Source organism: Mchenga conophoros, linkage group LG12 (assembly GCF_057382185.1).
Source record: "Mchenga conophoros isolate Kocher_MC1m ecotype Shallow Benthic linkage group LG12, M_conophoros_male_GT1.1, whole genome shotgun sequence".
Classification (NCBI taxonomy): domain Eukaryota; kingdom Metazoa; phylum Chordata; class Actinopteri; order Cichliformes; family Cichlidae; genus Mchenga; species Mchenga conophoros.
The window spans coordinates 1,442,612-1,468,187 of record NC_140537.1 but is presented as its reverse complement, the minus strand read 5'-3'; the positions used below and the strand labels follow the sequence as shown (position 1 = coordinate 1,468,187).

General features: G+C 42.4%; 1 protein-coding gene across 1 annotated transcript in view; it reads left to right on the top strand.

The window, feature by feature from the left end:
- The window catches only part of arid3c (AT rich interactive domain 3C (BRIGHT-like)), an 85,011-nt gene extending 66,546 nt beyond the window's left edge, over window positions 1-18,465 (top strand). Inside the window, exons 4-8 of the mRNA XM_085293059.1 lie at window positions 6,833-7,016; window positions 7,608-7,852; window positions 13,669-13,917; window positions 15,673-15,762; window positions 18,299-18,465. Coding sequence (XP_085149185.1) covers window positions 6,833-7,016; window positions 7,608-7,852; window positions 13,669-13,917; window positions 15,673-15,762; window positions 18,299-18,465 — 935 coding nt within the window. The remainder of the gene's footprint in view (window positions 1-6,832; window positions 7,017-7,607; window positions 7,853-13,668; window positions 13,918-15,672; window positions 15,763-18,298) is intronic.
- The last annotated feature ends 7,111 nt before the right edge of the window (window positions 18,466-25,576 follow it).

Sequence of the window (25,576 nt, the reverse complement as noted above, 5' to 3'; positions counted from 1 at the left end):
AAAATTCTAAATAAATTGAATCAAAGTTCTAACAAAAATCACCAAAGCCAGACAGAAGAGGAGGGTCTTAAGAGAAATCAGCAGTGTGGAGGCCTCTGTGTAACGGCACCATGACGAACCTGGATCTCGTTCAGGAGCCGCTGGTCAGCTGATCTGGAGCTCAGGTGTCGCAGCTCAAAGGGATCAGGTTGGCAAGGCTGTTCTAAAGTTATCCACTGAGCATTAAACTGGACCAGTATGCTTCCTTTTCTGTGTAGCAGGTCACAGCTGTGTGGCTAACACCAATACAGAGTAGTCTACCCGAGTAATGATAAAGGCATGGATTACTATTTTAGAATGATCTGACAACATGTTTGTTGTCTCACTTCAAAGAAGCTGTGTGTTACCATCGCACGGATCTATCACATCGCTGTCCTTCCTGGAATCCAGTGACATTAAATGGTGACAGGCTTTAAACTGTGTACAGGAGAGCACCCACCAGTGACACCACAATCACCTCTTTCTTGTTTTAATTCAAATTCAGGAACTTTGGAGCCATTCGTGCTTTGAGTTCCTTAACTCAGTTAAAGTCTGTATGGAGTCAGCATCCTGCTGTTTGGCACATAAACCAGTGAGAAACACCTCATGTAACGTTGCATCAGAGCACACAGCCATGATGGTCTGAGGAAATGAAACATCTGTGAATCAGGAGGACGTTTTGTGTTTCAAAGTAAACATGACCCTGGCTGAGTCAACATTTACTCGTACACGACGACTGATTCTGCTTTTTTAGCCGGATGAAGAGTCCTGATTTTAAGCTTAATCTTTGATACAGAAATCACTTTTTGTCTGCATGAAAAGCCTTTTCTGCACTTTAGTTAACTCAGAGTGATCTCCAGGCTCTGCACCTTTCAGAATTACTGCCACTATTGTCTTGTGTGGAAACATCAATCTTTTCTTTAATAGTGTCTCATTCATTCACATGCCATCAACACAAAATGAAGCCGTAATTACTGGCCTTAATTGATGTGGCTTTACCACCTAAGATGATACTTCAGAGCTTTCTTCCCTTTCACTGTATAGGGCCCACTGCTGTTGTTTGCACTATATTTCTGCAGCTATTGATCACTATTATGGTAAATCCAATGGCCACAATGGAACTCTGTCAGCAAAATGCAGGTTAATTATCTCAGGGTCAACCACTTTGGAGTCTTTACAAAGAATTAGCTATTCTCTTTACACCTAACAATAAATGCAAATAGAAATTATTATCAGAGCCCTTTTATTTAAGATAAGATAAGATAAGATAGAACTTTATTAATCCCTCGGGTGGGTTCCTCTGGGAAATTCGATTTCCAAAAAAGCACAGCACCGACAGAAGTTACAGAGTTATACACACACACACACACACACACACACACACACACACACACACATATATAAATACAGAGACAATATAAATAAAATATACAAAGGGGATAAATAGAATAAATAGGAATAAAAATAAAAATACAAGTGAATTGCACATTTCAAGTATTGAGTCTATTGCACTGTTGACTATTTACAAAAGTATTGCACAAAAGGTATTGCACAGTGAGGTGAAGAGGCACTACAGCTTAGTTGTTCCCCCCTCCTTTGTCCTCCTGTTTCCCCTCCCTCTCCCCTCCAGGGAGGAGTTAAACAGTCTGATGGCGTGTGGGACAAAGGAGTTTTTAAGTCTGTTAGTTCTTGTCTTGGGGAGAAGCAACCTGTCACTGAACAGACTCTTCTGGTTGTTAATGGCCGTGTGCAGAGGATGCCCAGCATTGTCCATAATGTCCATCAGTTTCTTTAATGTCCTTTTCTCTGCCACTGTCACCAGAGTGTCCAGCTTCATGCCGACCACAGAGCTAGCCCTCCTGATCAGTTTCTCCAGCCTGGATGAGTCCCTCTTTGCTGTGCTGCTCCCCCAGCACACCACAGCATAGAAAAGTACTCCAGCAACCACCGACTGGTAAAACATCCTCAGGAGCTTCCTGCAGATGTTAAAAGACCTCAGCCTCCTGAGGAAGTACAGTCGGCTTTGGGCTTTTTTATACAGGTGCTCTGTGTTGCATGACCAGTCCAGTTTATTGTCCACCCACAGCCCGAGGTACTTGTACTTGTTGACCACCTCCTCCCCCTCTATCTGAACCAGCAGTGGACCTTCTCTGGACCTCCCGAAGTCCACAACCAGTTCCTTAGTCTTTGAGGTGTTGAGTTGCAGGTGGTTTGTGTGACTCCATGCGACAAAGTTCCTCACCAGACTTCTGTACTCCTCTTCCTGATCATCCCAGATACACCCCATGATGGCTGTGTCATCTGCAAACTTCTGAATATGGCATAATTCAGAGTTGTAGCAGAAGTCAGAGGTGTACAGGGTGAAGAGAAGAGGGGACAGCACAGTTCCCTGTGGTGCTCCTGTGCTGCTGACCACAGTGTCAGACGTGATGTCCTTCAGCCTGACGTACTGTGGTCTGTCGGTGAGGTAGTCGGAGATCCAAGCCACCAGGCAGGGGTCCACCTCCATCCTGTTCAATTTTTCTTGAAGCATACAGGGCCGGATGGTATTAAAGGCACTGGAAAAGTCAAGAAACAGGATCCTGACCGTGCCTTTTCCCCCATCCAGGTGTGAGTGGGCTCTTGCTAATAAGGGGGCAGGTTGCTTTTTGTCTGGAGTATATTTGTGAAGTTTTCATTTATCTGTTATTCTGTTGTTGTTTTTCTCTCATGTTAATGTTTTTTCTTGTAATTCATGCCTGTTACACACAACACTGTTTCCCCCCAAAAGTTGTAACATTGTGTAAAACAGACAAAAATGAAAAAGGAGCATCAAGTAATCTAAAACCTGTTTTCCTGATCAAACATCTCACAAATAAATATAAATAAATAAATATGTATATTATGACAATATTACTAACATTTCCCAATCGATGTGTCTTTAGTGTTGTTGACCAGGAGGGCCTAACTGGCACTGTGGGATTTGAAACTGTAATGGCTTATTGTGTTAACAGTGGTTTTCTTGGTGACAGTGGGCCCAGCAGTTATGACTTCATTACCATTTTTTCTTGTGTAGAGTAAATTTATTTTACTTCCAGTGAATAATGGCACTAGCTGTCATTTTCTCCCCATGTTGTTGAGATGCTTGTAGCCAGTTCCAGTCTTGGTGATTTTACATGATGGTTAGTTTGAAGATTACACAAATTCAGGGTAACTTCAGGTGTAATTAACTGTGAATGCTCACTTAGTAACTGTTCATTTTTAAGTTGTTACAGATGAAAATTCTGTGTAATATACTGATTTAAAATCTTGCTTTAGGGGGTACCCATTTAAAGCTTTGTCTGATTAGATGTTGTTACGCATGGTGTTTTTCTGCAGGCTAATCTGTGTACTTTATGTAATGACAAACCTTTAAATAACGACTTATTTTCAATTCAATTCGATTCAATTTTATTTATACAACACCAAATCACAACAAGTTGCCTCAAGGTGCTTTATATTGTAAGGTAGACCCTACAATAATACATGCAGAGAAAACCCAACAATCATATGACCCCCTATGAGCAGCACTTTGGCGACAGTGGGAAGGAAAAACTCCCTTTTAACAGGAAGAAACCTCCAGCAGAACCAGGCTCAGGGAGGGGCGGGGCCATCTGCTGTGATTGGTTGGGGTGAGAGAAGGAAGACAGGATAAAGACATGCTGTGGAAGAGAGACAGAGGTTAATAACAGATATGATTCAATGCAGAGAGGTCTGTGAACACATAGTGAGTGAGAAAGATGACTGGAAAGGAAAAACTCAATGCATCATGGGAATCCCCGGCAGCCTACGTCTATTGCAGCATAACTAAGGGAGGATTCAGGGTCACCTGGTCCAGCCCTAACTATATGCTTTAGCAAAAAGGAAAGTTTGAAGCCTAATCTTGGAAGTAGAGATAGTGTCTGTCTCATGGAAGCCAATGAAGGGAAGCCAAAACAGGAGAAATCTGCTCTCTCTTTCTAGTCCCTGTCAGGACTCTTGCTGCAGCATTTTGGATTAGCTGAAGGCTTTTCAGGGAGTTTTTAGGACATCCTGATAATAATGAATTACAGTCGTCCAGCCTGGAAGTAATAAATGCATGAACTAGTTTTTCAGCGTCACTCTGAGACAGGATATTTCTAACTTTAGAGATGTTGCACAAATGGAAGAACGCAGTCTTACATATTTGTTTAATATGTGCGTTGAAGGACATGTCCTGGTCAAAAATGACTCCAAGGTTCCTCACAGCGTTACTGGAGGCCAAGGTAATGCCATCCAGAGTAAGAATCTGGTTAGATACCATATTTCTAAGCTTTTCAGGGCCGAGTACAATAACCTCAGTTTGATCTGAATTAAGAAGCAGAAAGTTAGCGGCCATCCAGGTCTTTATGTCTTTAAGACATTCCTGCAGTTTAACTCATTGGTGTGTGTTATCTGGCTTCATGGACAGATAGAGCTGGGTGTCATCTGCATAGCAGTGTAAATGTATGCTATGTCTTCTAATGATGCTGCCTAAGGGAAGCATGTATAATGTAAACAGAATTGGTCCTAGCACTGAACCCTGTGGAACTCCATAATTAACCTCAGTGTGTGAAGAGGACTCTCCATTTACATGCACAAACTGGAGTCTATTAGATAGATATGATACAAACCACTGCAGCGCAGTACCTGTAATACCTACAGCATGTTCTAATCGCTCTAATAGGATATTATGGTCGACAGTATCGAACGCTGCACTGAGGTCTAGCAGGACAAGCACAGAGATGAGTCCACTGTCAGAGGCCATAAGAAGATCATTTGTAACCTTCACTAAAGCTGTTTCTGTGCTGTGCTGAGCTCTGAAACCTGACTGAAACTCTTCAAATAAACCTCTGCAGATGATCTGTTAGCTGTTTGACAACTACTCTTTCAAGGATGTTTGATATAAAGGAAGGTTGGAGATTGGCCTATAATTAGCTAAGACTGCTGGGTCTAGAGATGCTTTTTGAGTAAAGGTTTAACTACAGCCAGCTTGAAGGCCTGTGGTACATAGCTGAATAAGATTACACTTGTTTCATAGTGTAATCTTAACATGCTTTATCTTTACCTTTCTGCTGAAGCTGTTTGGGTGCCTGGGTCATTGACCCAGATTTTTCTGTTTTGCATTATTATTGAACTTTGATTTTGATATTATTTATCATTTCTAGTCTTTTGGCTTCTTTGTTAGTTTTCTGGTTTCTGTCTGTTCTTCGGTTGTTCTGTCTCCCGTCTGCTGTATCCCCTTGTCAAGTCCGAGTCTCTGTGTTATGTTTCCTGTTTTACTTTGAAGTTCATGTCTCAGGTTATTGTATCGGGTTTTGCTTCCCTTGTCTCGTTAGCCCTGATTTGCCCCAGCCTTGTTTCCCTCCTGTTTCCTATTCCCTCTTTGCTCCCTCTGTGTATTTAAGCCCTGTGTTTTCCTTTGTCTGTGTGTGATTGCCGTCATCGATGGTGTGTGTTCTGTCTGTCTGCTACTTCAGTTTATTAGTATTTTCAGTCTAGTTGTTTTATGTTCAGCAATAAAGTTATTTTGCCTGTGTGAGTCTGCACTTTGGATCCTCCTTACCACACTCCTGCCTGCACACAGCCTACACATGACAGAAGCAGATTCTATTTATCATATTTACTCATTGTGTCTTTATGGATTTAATAGCTTTACTGTAAGCAGTGCAGCTGCAGAAAGAAACACCTAAGCTAATAGCTTAACAGTCTGTGTGGGCAAAGGTAGCTTAGCTGCTGCCCAGCAGATTGTCCTGAGCCAACCGCATCCGGTTGATGGTGGGGAGTGTGTGGTACAGCATCACTTCCTGTTTCTGTTACAACACACAGGGGTGTTTTTGGTTACCTTACCTGTGTATTCAATTTTATAAATACCGTCTTGTTTCTATGGACGAGGATTAGAGCCACTGGAAAGAGAAAAAAATGGGAACATCCTATTCTCCGAATTTTGAGATTAAAGTCAGAATTCTGAAAAAAAAAGTCTGATGCTTCGCCTCGTCCATCACAGCTGTAAAACTCAGTCTTACTCGTTATCATCGTCCACCTGGGCCTTACACAGAGTTTCTGTCTGATTTTTCATCTGATTTAGTGCTCAGCTCAGATAAAATAATTATCTTATCTTAAAAACTTCATATCACACCAACAAAGAGTTTGCTGCCACACTGCAGGCTTACTTATTGATTCTAGGATATTTAAAAGTAGGAGGGAGGCAGAGCCTTCAGCTTTCAGACCCTTTTGGTGGAACCAGCTCCCAGTTTGGGTTCGGGAGGAAGACGCCCTCTCTATTTTTAAGCTTAATCTTAAAATTTTCCACTTCAATAAAAGTGGAATAGGGTTGGATCAGGTTATCCTGATAGGCCTCGTCTGCTGGGGGATTCCCATAATGAGTGTTTCTTCTCCGCTTGCCTCTTTTTACTATTTGTGTTTATACATCTCTTTGAATTTAATCATTGTTGACCTGTGGCTGTCTTCCAAAGCATGTCTTTATCCTGTCTTTGTCCCGTCAGGAACGTCTTTCAGGATTAAGAACTCCATCTGCTAATAAGAGACTGCTCATTTCTTTGTAGGTGGTTAAAATGATGAACTCAGCAGGGGATCAAACACTCATACTGTTCCCATGTATGCATGACTAAAACAGTGTGCACATATCAGGCTTAGAAAAACGTTCTTTTATGTTATATTTCATGTTCCTGTCAGACATTTTCCTGGGTTGGGATAAATAAGAAGGTACAGACACGTATTGATGGAAGGAACCTCAGTTAATGGAATTGATTGTGAAAATAGTGTTTGCTTTCTGCAGGAACTCCGGTGAATCGGATTCCTATCATGGCCAAGCAGGTGTTGGACCTCTACATGCTCTACAAGCTTGTTACAGAAAAAGGCGGATTAGTGGAAGTCATCAATAAGAAAATATGGCGGGAGATCACCAAAGGCCTTAACCTCCCTACCTCTATTACCAGTGCAGCTTTCACTCTCCGAACACAGTGAGTACAAGAACAGCTCACCGGTCATCTGGGAACTCTGGATGACCAACTCATTATTTTTTATTTTTGCTTATTTTAACGAGTGAAATTTAGATTTATTATGTATTTTTTATTTTCCTTAATTGCAAAGAAAGAGCTGGGTGTCACAGCATAAAACCATAAAAGGACTATTTGGTCATAAATGTGATATACACTGTTGTATGTTCATTTCAAAATTATTTTTATCTACTTAATCACCTCTTTTCCTCTATAAAACTTTGTCTTTGAAGTCAAAATCTAGTCAATATGACGTCTTTCTTCAAATATGTTAAATTCAGAGATTATTTTAGATGAGTGGATCCTTAACGTCCCACTCCTCACACACACACACACACACAGCTGTGTGTGTGTCTATTTTAGCACTCTGCATCACTGTAAAAATAAAAGGACATCAGGTCCTTGAGCTTCTCTCAGATGTGATGAGAGGTAAGCCGAGGGGTCTTCATTTAGTCCCACCTTTCTCAGCAATTGAAAAAAATGTGACATTAAAACAAAAACAAATAATCAAAATAGTCACAAAAAATCAGGAAATCATTAGCATCTGTTTCGCAGGTATATGAAGTACCTCTACCCGTATGAGTGTGAAAAGCGGGGACTGAGCTCCCCTGGCGAGCTTCAGGCAGCTATTGACAGCAACCGCCGCGAAGGCCGAAGGCAGAGTTATGGCTCAGCCATCTTGAACTGCTCTCTTATGGGAAGCCAAAGCCTTCTGTCCTCACCAAAGATACAGATGTCCCACCTACCCATTCCTACTCACAACAGTGGCCAGATCTCCCAGGTTCCTGTGATCAAGAAAGGTAAGAGACAACAGCAAGGTGTAAGGTGGTGACTAGATTTTACCGTCATTTTATTTCCTGCTTTCTGCTGCATTGTTTACTCAACACGAGTTGTAGCTCAAGGACCTGATGTCCCTGTTTTTTCATTTGCTCTTTTCCTAATTTGTTATGCTAGGATGTTTATCTCTCTTATATGCATCTGTCTGCATCACAGTCATAGACCTGGTGTTGTTGCTTGACACAACCCCCACCCAGCACACACACACAAAAACACAAAATAAAAATCCCCCTGTGAGTATTAAATTATATGTTTATTGAGAGGGATCAGCTCAAAGTGTTGCCATAAAGGAGAACACTTGTCCTTTCATTCGGCTCCAAGAAAGCATGCTGCATGCTTTGCTCCAGTTGATGCCAACACAACCACAGACAGTTACTGTGAGTCCACTGGGTTTTGTCATAAATCACGCCAACACTTCGGCTACCTTCTGAAACAGCGTCAGCAATCATCAGTGACGTCACTTGCCCTTAAAGCAAACCTTCATACTTCATAACTTCTTACTGGATTTCGCGACACATGCTCTGAAACCTCCACACAGTGCGTCTCTAGCTCTTTCTGTTTGCCTCTGATGGAAACGTGTCTCGTGTTTCGCCTGCGCTGATTCCTGGATTCCCTGGTGTGTGGTGAACCAGCGTGATTCACTGTAAATAAACTGAACTTTGCGTTTATTTACAGTGTTTTTCTGCTTTCCAACTTCCCTCTGTCACTGATATTTCAGATTTCATCTGTAAGTCAAATCCTTTTACTTGTCAGCGAGACCCCACTCCTCTGCTTCCCCTCATATCTGCTGCCATCTACTCTTCACTTACCACTGAACTGTTCCTGCCGTCTTCAAAGTTGCTGCCATCACCCCAATGCTGAAAAAAACAGGCTTAGATCCCAATCATTTTGATAATTTACCATATCTATCAAAAATTCTCTAAAAGATAGTTGCCACACAACTCCACTCATACTTAACTAACAATAATTTATATGAACAGTTCCAGTCTGGTTTTCGCCCCTTTCACAGCGCTGAAACAGCGCTAATACAAATACCCAATGATCTTCTCGTGGCAGCTGACTCTGGTTTACTCTCCATTCTTATTCTTCTCGATCTAAGTGCTGCTTTTCATTCTATCTCTCACTCAAATCTCCTCAGTAGGCTCGCCTCCATCGGTCTCTCCCATATCCCACTAGCCAGGTTTAAATCACTCAGTTTATTCGACTTAAATCCTTCACTTCTCAGCCCTTTCCTCTGGTCGCAGGCGTGCAGGGATCTGTCCTGGGGCCTCTTCTTTTCATTATCTAGCTTCTTCCGCTTGGTAAATACAGTATCCATTTTCACTGCTATGCTGATGACACCCAGCTTTATCTGTCCACTAAACCTGATTCTGCTCTCCCCCGTCCTCCCTCACTCCTGTGTAGCTGAACTAAATTCATGGTTCTCTTCTAATTTTCTCAAACTCAATAGTAACAAATCTGAGCTCCTCCTGGTCGGCTCTAAACAAACACGATCCACAACTAATAGCTTTCCTATTACAATCAATAACTCCAAGAATTTCTCCATGTGTGAAAAGTCTGGGTGTCATCCTCGATAGTACTCTATCTCTTAACTCACACATCAGTAACGTCACTCGGTCTGCATATTTCCAACTCCGTAACATTATTCGTCTCCGTCCTTTTCTCTCCTCGCATGCCGCTGCCATTCTTCTTCATAGCCTGGTCACTTCCCGGGTCGATTACTGCAACTTCTTTCTGGTCTTAGTCAAAAATCTATCCATCAGCTTCAACGTGTCCAGAACTCTGCTGCTCGTATCATCACCAGGACTCCTTCTGTGCACCACATCACCACATCGTTGGGATTCAGGGAGGGGGAGTGTGTGTCTGTGTCAGTCTGCAGCCTCCCACTTCTGCCACCCATCCATCGTGTATGTAGGGAACGTCCCTCCAGGACAATCGGGCTCTCCCGAACACTCCTCGTTAAGAAGAGAGCGTCAAAATGCACTGAGGGACCAGTTGATCTCTTTAGAGAACAAGAGTCCTTTAGAGTTTTTCTACAAAGTTTAAACGACGAATTAAAGAATGAGTTAGCTGCTAAGGAGTTAGCCGCCTCGCTGGATTGTTTTATTGCAATGTGCATGAGAGAAGATGGCTACATCTGTGACCAAAGAAGAAACAGAAACGCTCTCACTCTCTCCTTCAGCAGAAATACTGTGGAAATGGCCGGAGGCAGAGAGAGGGATCTGATGACAAAGGGGGAGCAACCAATGCAGCTTGGTGGCGTTTGCCTCCCTCTGAGCACAGAAGCAGGTTAATGTAGCCAGAAAGGCAATTTCATTGATTCTTTCATTGGAAGACTTTTCCCTATCGTGGCTCATGATACGTTCAAAACTCTCATTACACACTTGCTCCCACACACTCCGAGCATTAACTGACTCCATGGTAGAACGACGCTCTGGCTCTGAAGCTCTTCAAGTAACACTCGATGGACTTCCTGATGTAACTCATAAGATCCGCCTCTCTCTGCGTCTCTTATATTTGTTTGAAGAACTACTTACTCCACTGGTTCTGGGTCACCCCTACCGTTTCCTGATCCTCCATCCTCATCTCCAGACCCATCTGTTCTTCCCATTTAACACAGTCTGGCTGAAGTACTTTGAAAGGATTTGGCACTATCTCTCCCCCTCATAGAATATATGACTCCTCCTTCCCAGTGCTTCACTTTCCACCAGACAGCTGTATAGCTTGTCTAAACCTGAATGGGGGGTGGGCGATGAAAAATACTCATTAGCTGCAGGCATCATCTTCCTCTACCCTAGGTTCTTGTTTTTTAGTTGTCAAGAAGAAAGACAAAGCCCTGCAGCCCTGTATTGACTTCCTCAGGTTGAACAAAATAACTGTTATAAAAATATACACTGCCTCTACTGGCATTTGCTTCCAAGCTGTTACAGGGAGCCACCATTTTCATCAAACTAGAACTTTGCAATGCCTATCATCTGGTGTGGATTAGGCAGGCGGACGAATGGAAGACAGCCTTAACATCCACCTGGGCCACTTTGAGCATCTGGTAATGCTAACACTGTGTTTCATGGTGAACAATGTCCTCCAGAATTTCATTAACCATTTAGGTTTTGTCTATGCAGACAAAATCCTGATTTTCTCCTGGTCCCTCCAAGAGCACGACTCCCATATCCTGAGTGCCTCCTTAAAAACAAACTGGCTAAGTTTCACACAGGTTCTTTCTTCCGGCACATTGTTGAGATGGAACACCTCAAACCTGAACCAGCTAAGGTGCAAGTAGTGATCGACTGGCCAGCTCCGGTTAACAGAGAATAGCTAGAAAAGTTGCACCTGTTTGGGTTTGTGAGCAGGCTTCCATGATATGGCTTAGTGTTTCATGCCCTCTTTAAAGCCTCTACCTACACCGCTCACCCATAGTCCCATATAGCTCTTGACCTTTGTCACTGGTTAACTCCTCTAGGTAAATAACACAGCAGTACTTACCACTATTGATCACTTCTCCACTTTGTTGCTCTGCCCAAGTTTCCCTCTGCATTAAAGATCATGCAACTCCTCCTCGACCATGTTTTCCGGCTTCCCTCTGGACATAGTGTCTGACTGTAGAATACTTCTGCATTCGCTTCACAAGTCTGATGAGAGTTCTGCACTGCACTCAATGCCAAGGTCAGTCTGTTCTCTGGCTTTATCCTCAGACGAACAGCTAAGCAGCAAATCAGGTATTGGAGGCCGTCCTGTGCTGCATTGCTTCTTCTAATCAGTCCACTTAGAGCTCCCAGCTGGCCTGAATAGAATATGCCCATACCACGCCTTCTTCATCAACCGGACTATGTCCCTTTAAGTCATCTCTCGGATACCAGCCTCCACTCTTTTGATCTGGTGAAGGTGAGCACTCAGTCCAACTGCATCTCCGCAGATGCCGCTGCCTCTTGAAAGCCACCTGTGCCACCAGGAACAAAATAAGCACCTAGCCGATCGCAGCAGAATCCCAGCAGCCATCTACTGTCCTGGTCCAAAGGTTTGGCTCTCCACTCATGGTTTTACCCGTCTTTTCAAAATACAAACAACTGCCCCCTAAATTTATTGGGCCTTTAGAGTTAGATTCCATGGTTAACCATGTGTCTGCCCATCTCAAATGACCCCACAACATAGAAATCCACAAAGTCTTTCATGATTCCCAATTAAAATGTGTTTTTTCCAGTCCGTTGTGCCCATCCTTCAGACCACCACCGCCAGCAGAGTCATTGATGGGCAACCTGCCTTCTGAGTTACATGGATTATGGATTTCAGACACCACGGGAGAGGCATCCATGGATGGAAGGGATACAGCTCAGCTCCGTCCTGGCTTCCACAGGCCCCAGTTCTGGATAAAAACATGATTAGGAAGTGCCACTGCCGGCAGGGTGTGTACTGTCATGGTCCCTCAGTCCTCCCTGATTGATTTCTTTGGGTTTGTTTTCTATCTGTCTCTCTGGCTCAGCTTTCTCTCTGTGTGCATGGGTGAGACCTGACACACCTGGGGCAGTCACCCTCCTGATCCCAATGATCTTATTAGCAGCAACTGCTTAAAGTAGTGGCTGGCTGCCGTTCTTTGCTGTATGTTGAAGTACACAGTTAAGCTGTGGCTCTTTCTCCTCCATGTGCTTGTCCTACGCAGATTCCTGGATTCCCTTCCCTGGTGTCGTGAGCCAAATGGATGTCCCTTCCTCCCTGGACCCCTGGAGCACGATTCCCCTTTTGGATAGTGTTGTTGTGTAAATATATGCACTGTAAATGAACGCACTGAATTTTCACCTTCTGAGTCATGCACTTGAGTCCAACCTGCTCTTTTGGGCTGCAACTCCATATTTACAATAGCTTTACAATATTATATATTAATATTATTACTATAGTGGGCAGTGGGCCTTTTTAACTATAGTCACTGCGGTTCACAACATGTCACCATACACATGGAGCCTTGGGGGGCAGGTTCATTACCCAGGGGTTGGTGGGTGGGGCTGCTGCAGTATTCAGCCATTCACTGCTATGTGCATCTTAGACATTGGTGCTGTTGGAGGTCGAGATGTCCTGGATCTTTGTCTGTGTGCCTCTGGCTCCGTGGGTGGGGGGTTATTGTTGCTTCCAACACTCTCTCACGCCACAAGAAGATTGTTGATTTGTGTATCTGTGCATTTTCATCGTTTTCTTTTCCAGGTACTGTGTTTTTTTTCTTTCTTTGTTTTGTTCTTACAGGTGCAGCAGTCGGTGATACATCGTGTTTTTCTATTTGTCTCAATCCTTTTATTTTATTTCTCCCCGTTTTGTTCTGCCTGTCAGTTTTATACTGTAATAACTGATACAACACTAAAGATACTTTTTCACTACACTTCTTCCAGCTGCAGGCTGCTGGTGGGCTGTGTGCTGCACGGCCTTCCTGTGATACTCTGCCACATAATGCAAAGCCCAAAACGTTTACTTAAATATACTTCAGTAAATAGAAACAAACAAATACAAATGTGTCAGATTGTTGTGAATTCATCTATAATGTAAATCCACGGAAGAAAGAAAAGGAAACAATGTATCAAATATGAAATGTTTGTTCTTTATGTGAGCAACCAAAGAGGATCTATTTATAGATCACATTTTTAATAAGAACTATTGTGTCAAATCATTTATGTGTTAAAATGAAATTTGGACAGGTGATTAGAGGAGCCTGTTTTCATCAGTATGTATATTAATGTAAATATTGTATAAGAGCAGGGACAGATCATATATTGGCTTTTTTGTTGGTTTTTTCCTCCAGAGGAACCCATGATTGCCAGCTGCCTGTCCAGGCAGGTGGCTCTGCCCATGACTCCCAGCAACCATCCTGCTGCAGCCATGGCCGTCCAGACAGCCGCTCTGGAACAGCTGAGAGAGAAACTGGACAGTGGCGAGCCGCCACAGAAGAAGATGATGATGGAGCAGCAGAGGATCATGCAGCATGCCCTGCAGCAAAACCTGCTGGCGATGGCCTCCCAGCTACCCCTCAACATCAAACTTAACAACAGAGGTAAGAACAGTCATTTAAGGTTTGAGTGCATGCTCTTTGGTTGGTGTTGTATGTGCGTCTTTGTCATTTCTTCATTTCATTTTCCAGTTAAAACCAGTTTAAGTAAAGTCTTTAATTTCACAATGTAAACTTCTAAATTTCCAAAACAGTGTTGAGGGCATGACCTCTGTGTCCTGTCACAGCCGTCTCTTTGCGTGGCTTTGGCAATGAAACTTCTAAGGACACTAAAAAGGGTCAATTAAGATGCTTCAGATGCTCGTGGATATAATACTATCTAACGTAATCTGCTGTCCACTGAAGCCTCTGCAAGAACCTAAATGGACAAAGAAATAGATTTCCTATAGCTTAGCACTGTTGCAGCCTGTGTTCCTTTTATTGTCGCAAAGAAATCCTACAATTAGATGTTTTAGTTGTGTAGGCCGTTTTTCTTCTTGTTCATTCTGTTTCCCTTAACATAGTTAAATTTGCTGTTTAAGCTCCTACTTCATCATCTGTTCAGTGCTTCATGATCATGTTTAAATGTGATATTTTACAAAATCCTGATACAATCTGAAGTATTTTAGTAACAAAGCGTTTAACATGGAGCAGGGTCGTACTCACATGGTGTTGCTGTTAAAGGTGTTTTGTGGCACTACCAGGTGACGTAGCCCCAAACAAACACATTTATTAACATTTGTCAGGAATGATGAGTCCAGCTGTTTTAGGACATTTCTGAACCTTGAACATGGAGACACGGTAAGAGGTGGTTAGCATGAATGAACATTTCACATAACAGATGTTCACTCAGATGGGAATTTAACTATTGTTACTAATACAGTGTGATCTGCTCACTTTATGTTTGTAGAAACATATTTGAGGCTGATTTGAGTGTAAATCTGAGCCCAACTCAAAAATGTGTCACAAACAGCAAACGGTGAAATACCTGAACCACTAACATGCACAGAATTCATCATGTAACACGTCATTACAGACTCATCAGACTTGAGATGTTTTTCTCGTGCTGATCATGAGTGAGTACGCCCTCCTGCCGTGGCTTCGGCTGCAGCCAGCGCGGCTCATGAAAATCCATAAGTCACATATGACTTAATGATAGCGGTTAAAGGAAGAATGAGAGGCCCAGCTACTCAAGTGTGATATCATTTCTGTGTGCACCAGTGCCTCGCACATATTAGTCATAATAGCTGCCTTGAATTTGATAGGTGATGGAAGAATGAGGTTAATTCCCACACCGGCCATCCAGCTCTGTCAAAAACAAACCCTGTTATTTAAGATTACACTGAAAACTATTATTATTGTCTCTCAAATGGATAAATTTGTGTTTACAGATGTTTTAGTGCAGCAGCCACCAGCTGAGATCACCGTGTGCACGGCTCGTCCGTTCTCTGAGGACGATTTTGTTCAGTTAAAAGTTTATTTTATTTGCTTTCAGGTTTTGTTTTAGAGTACTATTGACACGCTACGCTTTCTTTCTGCTGGTTTCCGTTCTGAAATGGCAAAAGTTAACGACATTTCTGTCATTTAAGAACCTGGCCAAGTTTTCCGACTGTGTTGTGATAGGATTCATCCATAATTGACATGCAGAAATAGCTGTGCCATCTTTTGACAGTTCTTTCTCCCCAGAACTCTTTAATAAAGCTCTCCTTATCCTGTCACTCTCTGAATTATCACCAATACTCTTCTTGCTTCTTCCGTTCCTTTTCTAAATGCTCATATTGAGTTTTTTTCTCTCTCCTTCTGTGCCCCTTCTCTTGACAGATGATAGACAAGAGACTGCATTGAACCTGTCTACCAACGGCATTAGCAGCATCAACATGTCAATAGAAATAAATGGAGTTGTCTACACAGGTAAATAGAGGGGCCGTTTGCTGATGTAATTGCAGGCAGGAAATTCAATAAGTTATAGGAGCACCCTGGTGCTTAGTCCTCTACACAATTTGATGTCTTTGCTATAAAATCCATCGTAATGAAGTGGCAGTCCAATAGTGTTAAAAAAGTTAAATATCTCAAAATTGGGCCTGTGAATTTGAAGGTTTATTTTCTGTCTGTGTGTGGATACAGGGAGCTTGTGCCTTGTAGTAATTACTGCATCTCTCCTTTAACATAGCCCATTCATATCATCGTGCTATCGTCTCTAAGCTCTCTGAAGTTCTCCACAGAGCTTCCAGCTGCTATTCTCAGATCACTCTGTGGATCCTCTTTCACTGGACCTCAAACTTGTACAAAGACCAAAGATCAACTTATGCTTCAAACTGGCCTCTAACATATCTGAAGGATCGTAGCTGGTGAGGGGTCCCTGCTAACTGGTCATTTGCAATTACCGGTAGATTTCAGTGTCCACAGTGTCTGCCAATCAAGTGAGAAGCAAAAATTTGCTATTTTTTCAGCACTGAACAGGTTGAATGTGTCACTGCAGTCTCGCTCTGCTAAATCTTGTTCAATTCAGTTTTATTTATACAGCACCAAATCACAACAACAGTCGCCTCAAGGTGCTTTATATGTAAGGTCGACCCTACAATAATACATGCAGAGACAAACCCAACAATCATATGACCCCCTATGAGCAAGCACTTTGGCGACAGTGGGAAGGAAAAACTCCCTTTTAACAGGAAGAAACCTCCAGCAGAACCAGGCTCAGGGAGGGGCGGGGCCATCTGCTGTGATTGGTCTACGTGTCCTCGATCAGTCTCTGTGTGTATGTCTCGATTCCTCGTTCTCTGGGTCCGTCCTGTCCTTGTGTTTCGTCCTTTGTCTCCCCACTCTGCCATGTGCTTCCATGTTTGTCCCCTGTTCTGTTGTTAAGCTTACGTGTCCTTGACATCACTTCCTCTGCGTCTCCAGGTTTTTCTTCTTTTCCATTGCGCACATTGGCCTATGAAAATATACCACACCATGCACATCATAACATGTTGTGTTATGATGTGCATGTAGTAATCTGTTTGGATGTGCTCGGGAAAAGAACGATTATTTTCTTGCACAAAATAGCCCTGATGGCATCAGCTGACCCCCACACAGCCTCATTCACGAATTTAATTCAATTCAATTTTATTTACACAGCACCAAATCACAACAAGTCGCCTCAAGGTGCTTTATATTGTAAGGTAGACCCTACAATAATACATGCAGAGAAAAACCCAACAATCATATGACCCCCTATGAGCAGCACTTTGGCGACAGTGGGAAGGAAAAACTCCCTTTTAACAGGAAGAAACCTCCAGCAGAACCAGGCTCAGGGAGGGGGGGGGGCATCTGCTGTGATTGGTTGGAGTGAGAGAAGGAAGACAGGATAAAGACATGCTGTGGAAGAGAGACAGAGGTTAATAACAGATATGATTCAGTGCAGAGACATAGGACTCCTGCTGCAGCATTTTGGATTAACTGAAAGCTTTTCAGGGAGTTTTTAGGACTTCCTGATAATTATGAATCCAGTCGTCCAGCCTGGAAGTAATAAATGCATGAAGCAATTTTTCAGCATCACTCTGAGACAGAATAAAGGGATGGTTGGCTCAACAGAGCTCTGACTTTTTGAAACCTGGGGTTGTTCTTATTTTCTTCAATCAGTGATGAATAGTAAGATGTTCTGGCTTTGCAGAGGGCTTTCTTATAAAGCAGCAAACTATTTCTCCAGGCTAAATGATGATCCTCTAAATTTGTGACACGCCATTTCCTCTCCAGCTTACGAGTCATCTGCTTTAGGCTACGTGTTTGAGAATTATACCACGGAGTCAGGTACTTCTGATTAGAGGCCTTAGTTTTCACAGGAGCTACAGTATCCAGAGTCGTACGCAGTGAGGAGGTGAAATTATTAACAAGATGATCGACCTCTGTTGGAGCAGCGTTCAGATAGCTGCTCTGCTCTGTGTTATGCACAAAAACAACATTGGTGTATTTTATTTATGGAGCATTATTATTTAATAAACGTTGATAACTCTGAGTAATTTCTTCATCTACATCTACGCTGCATGTTAATAAAGGTGCCTGTGTGAGATCTGGGACACAGCTTTGACCAAGAACTCTCTTTTTGTTCTTACTTTATGGCTTTAAAAAATATCGAGATATATATCGTATATCTCCATCCAGCTAGAGAATATCGAGATATGAATTTTGGGTCATATCGCCCAGTCCTAACTACTATTGCTGTAAGTTATGTCAGATTATTCCTTTTGCTTGTTAAAACAAACAAAACTATGTTTTTGTCAGCCTGTGAATTTCATTCTCTGGTCAGATCCAAAACCCACTTCATCTTTTTTGATATTACCTGTGAGGGATACCAAAATAAATCCTTTCATGCTTTATAAAAGCGTCTGAAACAAACACGCTCTGAAATCTGATGTTAGGACAGCGCAGAGTTCAAGGCTAACTTGGGCTCGATGTTTCTCCACAGGCGTCCTGTTTGCTCGGCAGTCGCCCATAGCAGGGATGGCAGGACACCATGGGAAGCATCATGGCTGTCAGACTCAGGGAAGAAGCAGCCCTACAAAGTTCCAGCCCTCCTCATCCTCCTCGTCCTCTTCTTCTTCTCTCCATGGACACCGAAACACCTCCCCCTGACCCTCCACTTCTTCTCACCTCCCCCTCCAGTCCCAGTGAGAAGAACCATGTTACTAAATCATCAGATTAACTCCAGTTTATTTCAGTTGTGGTTTACTCCACATCCACAGGTGAGCAAAGCACTGATTAAAAAGCAACTGTTGCATATAGACATCTACCTGCCCCCCACTTTTAACCTGTGTGACAGAACATTGTTCATGTCCTCAAACACATCTAGTTAGTGTGGAAAAGTTCACTCATCAACTCAACATACCACCACAGTGAGCCAAAGACTCGTACCCCCGCGCTGAAATGATGTTGCAGCTGAAACCGTGGTTTTGGTTTTTGTAACATTGTGACAAACCTCAGAAACGGACTGTTTACAGTGGATACATGAGGGACTGATCCAAAAACAAGAAGCACATCAGAGGTGAAAACCATCTGGTTCATTAGATAAACAGATACTCAAAGACTGGTGTTCGTTCACACGCTGGAGTTAAAGTGATGTGTTTACTTTCCTCTCTACTGCATGGCTCTGTCCACCCGCTAACAGTCCTATAAGCACAGCGTGTCTCAAAGCCATGTTGTTCACAACACAAAGATCAGCTACACAATTCATTTGAATAATTCGTTTGTTAGGTTTCCCCAAACCAGCTGGTACCAAACTAGCAATAGCCTGAGTTTGCTGTAGTGTATAATAATATGATAGCTGCCTAAGGTGTGTACTATGTAAGTATAATAACCACTCCAATACGTATTAAAGCTGCATCTTGACACTACAGAGAGCCTCAAATTTGGGGAAATCCCACTGTAGCTGTTCAAGTGCAAAGAGCTGCTGTTCAGTGTGTTTGTGTCTCCACCATAACCAGAACACGTCTCCATCATGGGATTCATCGTTTGTTTAGTAAATATGTAAACGTAATTAGAAAGCAGGCGTGTTTGTGTCCTCTCTGCTTTCAGGATGTTGGGCACAGCTTACATTAAAGTAATGAACGTGTTGTTCTGAGGGCAAATATTGCACTTTATGTTGAGCGTGATTTTTACCCTGAGTAAGATTTTGGAAGCTCTTCTGACAAAACCATACGTGTAAAGTCTGTGCTGAGGTTGATGTAGATATACTGTAGATGCACAGATGGTGTGATGCTGTTGGGCTGACTGAAAGTCCTCAGAGGAAACGACTGTGACGAGAACGAGCAGCAGTTCAGTTGGCAGGCAGTAGGTGAGCAGGAGGCAAATACAGGTAACAGAGCAGTCATGAGTCAAACGTGGTTTTATTTTGGGTTTCTGTTTTAAAATAATGCTCTGGTGTCTTCATAAAGACCTTTGTTCATCGTGAAAGGCAGTGGACACACGCTGAAGTGTTGTTTCTAGTACGTCTGTTAAAGCAAGTGTATGTTTGATCCTGTATCATCACTCTCGCTGATGCTCGTTGGCAAAACTTCACCAAACCACCTACATACAGACAAAGGATTAATACAAAATATACATTTACTTTGTTATTACTGTTTTAGTTCAGTGGATCGCTGGGTTTTTTTCACATTTTACATGATTAAACAAGAGACACACATCTACCTCATTCATTATACAACGTGCCAACAATCACGTCTACATGGCAACTTTCATATCCATGTATTTATGAACCAGCAAGTTTACAGAGCTTTTTTACGTTATACCAAAAGAATCCAGATGAAAATGAACAGAAAGAAGAAATGATGGTGGCACAAGTGTAAAAGGTGTTTTAGATATAAATATGTGTTCATGTGATACTTTTTGTGACTGATTGTAAGAAACTGCAGAAATGAATTTGGGATCTTGCATCTTTCTCAGAATGACGCAGCTTTACATTTATCGTCCATATTTATAGCAGGGAAATTGTTGTAATTCAAGCTGATATCAGCCTAAAATTGTCTCCTGCAGTGCTGACAAACACTAAAGACATCATGAAATGCTATAATTACTTAAACTCCAGCACTCGCATAAAGATGTTTTTGATGTTTATCTCAGATTCACTCAGTTATCATTATGATGCATTTGCTTCAAACATGATCAGAGGACGTTTCAGTGGCTCCGAGCAGAGAACAACAACAGTTTGGAGTATTTGCATCATTTACTTCCACGTACAGGCCAGGCTGGGTGATGCTACAGGTTTCAGTAACGTCCCACAGACGACAGAAACATCTGAGCAAAATGAGGAAGAACATTTTTGTGTTTGTTGCTTTTTGCCTGTCATCATTAACCAGCACAGCAGTAACATCGTTCTTTTTGAGTACTTCACATCACATCTGTTTGGTGAAACTGAGCTAACATTCCCAGATATTCACTTCAGTCCCATCACATTTAGGAATGTTACCCTCAGATTCCTCCTCATTCATTTCAAAGCAACATATGAAGAGTTCGTGGAATGTAAGCATGTAGTTGTGTCTATATTTCAGATTTAATGATGGCAAAAATGGCAAAGACACAAACGCAGTACAGAAAGATGTGACTCACTGGGAGCTAATAGAGTGTTGCAATCAATGCTTTGTATTAAATCAAAAATATAATATCTCTGTATGTTTAATTGTGGGTCCTGAACCACAAATATAATTTGTTTTAAACCTTAATAATTCTAAGAACATTCACTGCTACCTGCTGTCGTTTAACTGGGTTTTTTGGTTTTTTTTAACTGTTGTAACTAAACAAATCACAGCCACGGACACGTGAAACTAGCGTGGAGACGCTCCAGGACCAGTGAGACTGTCTCTTTCTTAGCATCCTGTAGGATGATGCCCACTACATCGTTTAATTCTGTTTTATTTGCATCCAAACACGACAACAATGGCCTCGAGGTGCTTCAGCAGCTCAGATAACTGCGTGGCTGAAACATTTTACACTCACTTGATTTTGAGCTCATCGAGAGCAGAGAACCAAAGAGAAAGCAACACCTCCGCATGCAGGAAAAATGTAACCAAATAACATGTATTGTATTTGATCTATGATATGCTCTGCTTGTAGTTTTTAGACAATGACTGCGTTATGAGTTGTGTGCAAAGCTGTAAATGTTTCCCTTCGTTTGAATACATCCAGTGCATTCTGGGACACTGGCGTGTGGTGCTCAGGGGTAAAAATGTGTCAAAAACCGTTGTGATGGATTTTCTGGGTTTACCATTTGACTTGTGGTGCATTTAGAAATAAAAACATGCGTTTAACGCAACCTTTCCATTGTTCTGTACAAATGTTTGTGTTACCAAATGCATTTATATACACACGATACTCCACAATCAGTATCTTGGGTTCTGACAAACTTGACTTGTGATGCATCCTGAAAACACTCTCATTATTACTTTTTTATTATTTCTTGTTCTACTGCAAGAAAACAGTGAAAACATTTGTTTCAGAAACAGAAAACTGCAGAGTCCTTTTCAGCAAATGCAGTTTGTCGAGTGCAGCATTAAGCAGGTAAAATGCTGTAAAGATTGGTTAATTAAGACTGAGAATCCTGATGTAATTAGGGGCAGCAAAGATTAGCGGTTGTCAATGGTGCAGCTAGGATTTGCAGTAATAGGTTTATTATTGGGGCTTGCTGAATGTTACTTTATACTTCTGAATAAACAAAAACAAATTAGGAGCAGTCATCCAATAAAGGGTTATCTTGTCAAGGGCTGACAGAAATCCATGCCCCTATAACACAGTGTTAATTTTATGCACCACTGACAAACACAATGGTAATCAATAACAACACTATAAAATAAGGTGAAGCATCACTCTGAGCTGAAGGTGCTGGATGGATCCATGAGCAGAAAAACCATTCTGGCAGTATTTTCGGCGTTCCTCCTGTGCACAGTGTTACACAGCAGGAAAGAGCTCGCCTCTGCTACTGAAGGACGAGCATGTGAATAAAGTGCACAAAAAACTGCTGCCATGCACTCTTTGTAACATCTGTAAAGACAACATGCTAACACAAAGGTAGACCTATTAAATCCTCTTCTGATCTTCAGGAGTAACAAATGTAGTGATGAGTGCTCGAGCTTGCAGTTTCATCTCCATTTCTACATGTTTCTATAGTACAGTATATTGTAAGGTAAAAACCCTACAGTCATACAGACTCAATCAAATGACTCCCTACGAGCAAGAACTCGGCTTAACTAATGAGTAAATACAGAGTGGTGTGTAAGCACATGGTCAAGGGGTGAGACAAGCATGTTGTAGGGTAACTAAGGGAGGATTCAGGGTCACCTGATCACGCCCTAACTATAAACTTTGAACTATAGACGCAGTCTAAGAGTTAAGAGCTCTATTGGGGTCATACGGTACTATAAGGTCTTTAAAGTTAGCATGAACCACTACATGTATTAAGGCCGATTTACATCATGGAGCCCTGCTCTCAAGAGCTGGATTTTAGAAATCAGTGCTTTTGGAACATGTTTAGCACCATATTCAGTCAGTCAGGAACCTTACACCACTGGGTTGGCTGATTACTGGTGGTCAACATCAGTTTATGTGTTGGAGATTATGTATCGCAATTTCAGGAGCGGGACCACGTCTCCAAATACGCTCCTTCCAGTTGTCATCTGTAGAGGTTCCCCCAGTTCTGGAAGCTGGGCATTTTCGTTTAGGTGCCCCACCCTCCCTCCTCGTTTTCAATTCTTTAACTTCTTCCTTTCTATTTAGTACACGGGGATCTGCCAGGCCCGGGAGCCCCCAGCCCCCTTTGAGGCCTTCCCCAAACCGCAGCTCACTTCATGTCAAAGCCATTCACCTTTACCTACCAAAACCTTTACCTACCAAAACACTGTCAATCCTAAGATGATGTGGGCCCAGCTAGTGAAAGCTAATTAATAAAAGAACCCAAAACTCAGCGGAATAGAAACCAGTTTAGGGGTCACTTTTGTTCTACCCCGGCAGCAACAATAAGTAAACAGAGCAAGGATTTCATTCTTTCTCTTTAGTAGTAACTGGCTCATCGTTTGGCTAGCTGCCCTGAAACAGGAAAGTCCACCCGTTAGCCGTAATGTTCAAGTTGTAAAGCACTATGATCAACCTATCTCTAATAATCAGCTATGTACCACAGGCCTTCAAGCTGGCTGTAGTTAAACCTTTACTCAAAAAGCATCTCTAGACCCAGCAGTCTTAGCTAATTATTGGCCAATCTCCAACCTTCCTTTATATCAAACATCCTTGAAAGAGTAGTTGTCAAACAGCTAACAGATCATCTGCAGAGGCTTATTTGAAGAGTTTCAGTCAGGTTTCAGAGCTCATCACAGCACAGAAACAGCTTTAGTGAAGGTTACAAATGATCTTCTTATGGCCTCTGACAGTGGACTCATCTCTGTGCTTGTCCTGCTAGACCTCAGTGCAGCATTCGATACTGTCGACCATAATATCCTATTAGAGCGATTAGAACATGCTGTAGGTATTACAGGTACTGCACTGCAGTGGTTTGTATCATATCTATCTAATAGACTCCAGTTTGTGCATGTAAATGGAGAGTCCTCTTCACACACTGAGGTTAATTATGGAGTTCCACAGGGTTCAGTGCTAGGACCAATTCTGTTTACATTATACATGCTTCCCTTAGGCAGCATCATTAGAAGACATAGCATACATTTACACTGCTATGCAGATGACACCCAGCTCTATCTGTCCATGAAGCCAGATAACACACACCAATTAGTTAAACTGCAGGAATGTCTTAAAGACATAAAGACCTGGATGGCCGCTAACTTTCTGCTTCTTAATTCAGATCAAACTGAGGTTATTGTACTCAGCCCTGAAAAGCTTAGAAATATGGTATCTAACCAGATTCTTACTCTGGATGGCATTACCTTGGCCTCCAGTAACACTGTGAGGAACCTTGGAGTCATTTTTGACCAGGACATGTCCTTCAATGCACATATTAAACAAATATGTAAGACTGCTTTCTTCCATTTGTGCAACATCTCTAAAGTTAGAAATATCCTGTCTCAGAGTGACGCTGAAAAACTAGTTTATGCATTTATTACTTCCAGGCTGGACGACTGTAATTCATTATTATCAGGAAGTCCTAAAAACTCCCTGAAAAGCCTTCAGCTGATCCAAAATGCTGCAGCAAGAGTCCTGACAGGGACTAGAAAGAGAGAGCAGATTTCTCCTGTTTTGGCTTCCTGTTAAATCCAGAATTCAAAATCCTGCTGCTCACATACAAGGTCTTAAATAATCAGGCCCCATCTTATCTTAATGACCTTGTAGTACCATATCACCCTATTAGAGCACTTCGCTCTCGCTCTGCAGGCCTACTTGTTGTTCCTAGAGTATTTAAAAGTAGAATGGGAGGCAGAGCCTTCAGTTTTCAGGCCCCTCTTCTGTGGAACCAGCTTCCAGTTTGGATTCAGGAGACAGACACTATCTCTACTTTCAAGATTAGGCTTCAAACTTTCCTTTTTGCTAAAGCATATAGTTAGGGCTGGACCAGGTGACCCTGAATCCTCCCTTAGTTATGCTGCAATAGACGTAGGCTGCCGGGGATTCCCATGATGCATTGAGTTTTTCCTTTCCAGTCACCTTTCTCACTCACTGGGTCATGTTCACTGTTTATCTTCTGTATGTTCCACTTCCTGTTTTATTGTGTTAGCCTTACTCTGTGTGCATTATGTTCTAGTTCTCTTCCCATTTATCATTAGTTCATTATGATCAGCTGTTCACTCACCTGTCTCTAATCGCTCATCATTCATCATTCAAGCCTGTGTCCCTCAGTTACAACAGTCCAGGGTTGAGTCATTGTCGCTGTTAGGTTGTCCTATGTTCAGTTCCGTCAGTCAGTCGTTCAGCCATTTCCTGCTTCTGTTCTTTTTGTTCACTCCGTCTGCATTAAACACCAACCTTCACCTACCCGTGAGTCCAACGTTTGGGTCCTCCTTCCCTCATCCACACTGCAACCCCTGACACTCACTATGTATTAACAGACCTCTCTGCATTGAATCCTACCTGTTATTAATCTCTGTCTCTCTTCCACAGCATGTCTTTATCCTGTCTTCCTTCTCTCACTCCAACCAATGACAGCAGATGGCCCCGCCCCTCCCTGAGCCTGGTTCTGCTGGAGGTTTCTTCCTGTTAAAAGGGAGTTTTTCCTTCCCACTGTCGCCAAAGTGCTGCTCATAGGGGGTCATATGATTGT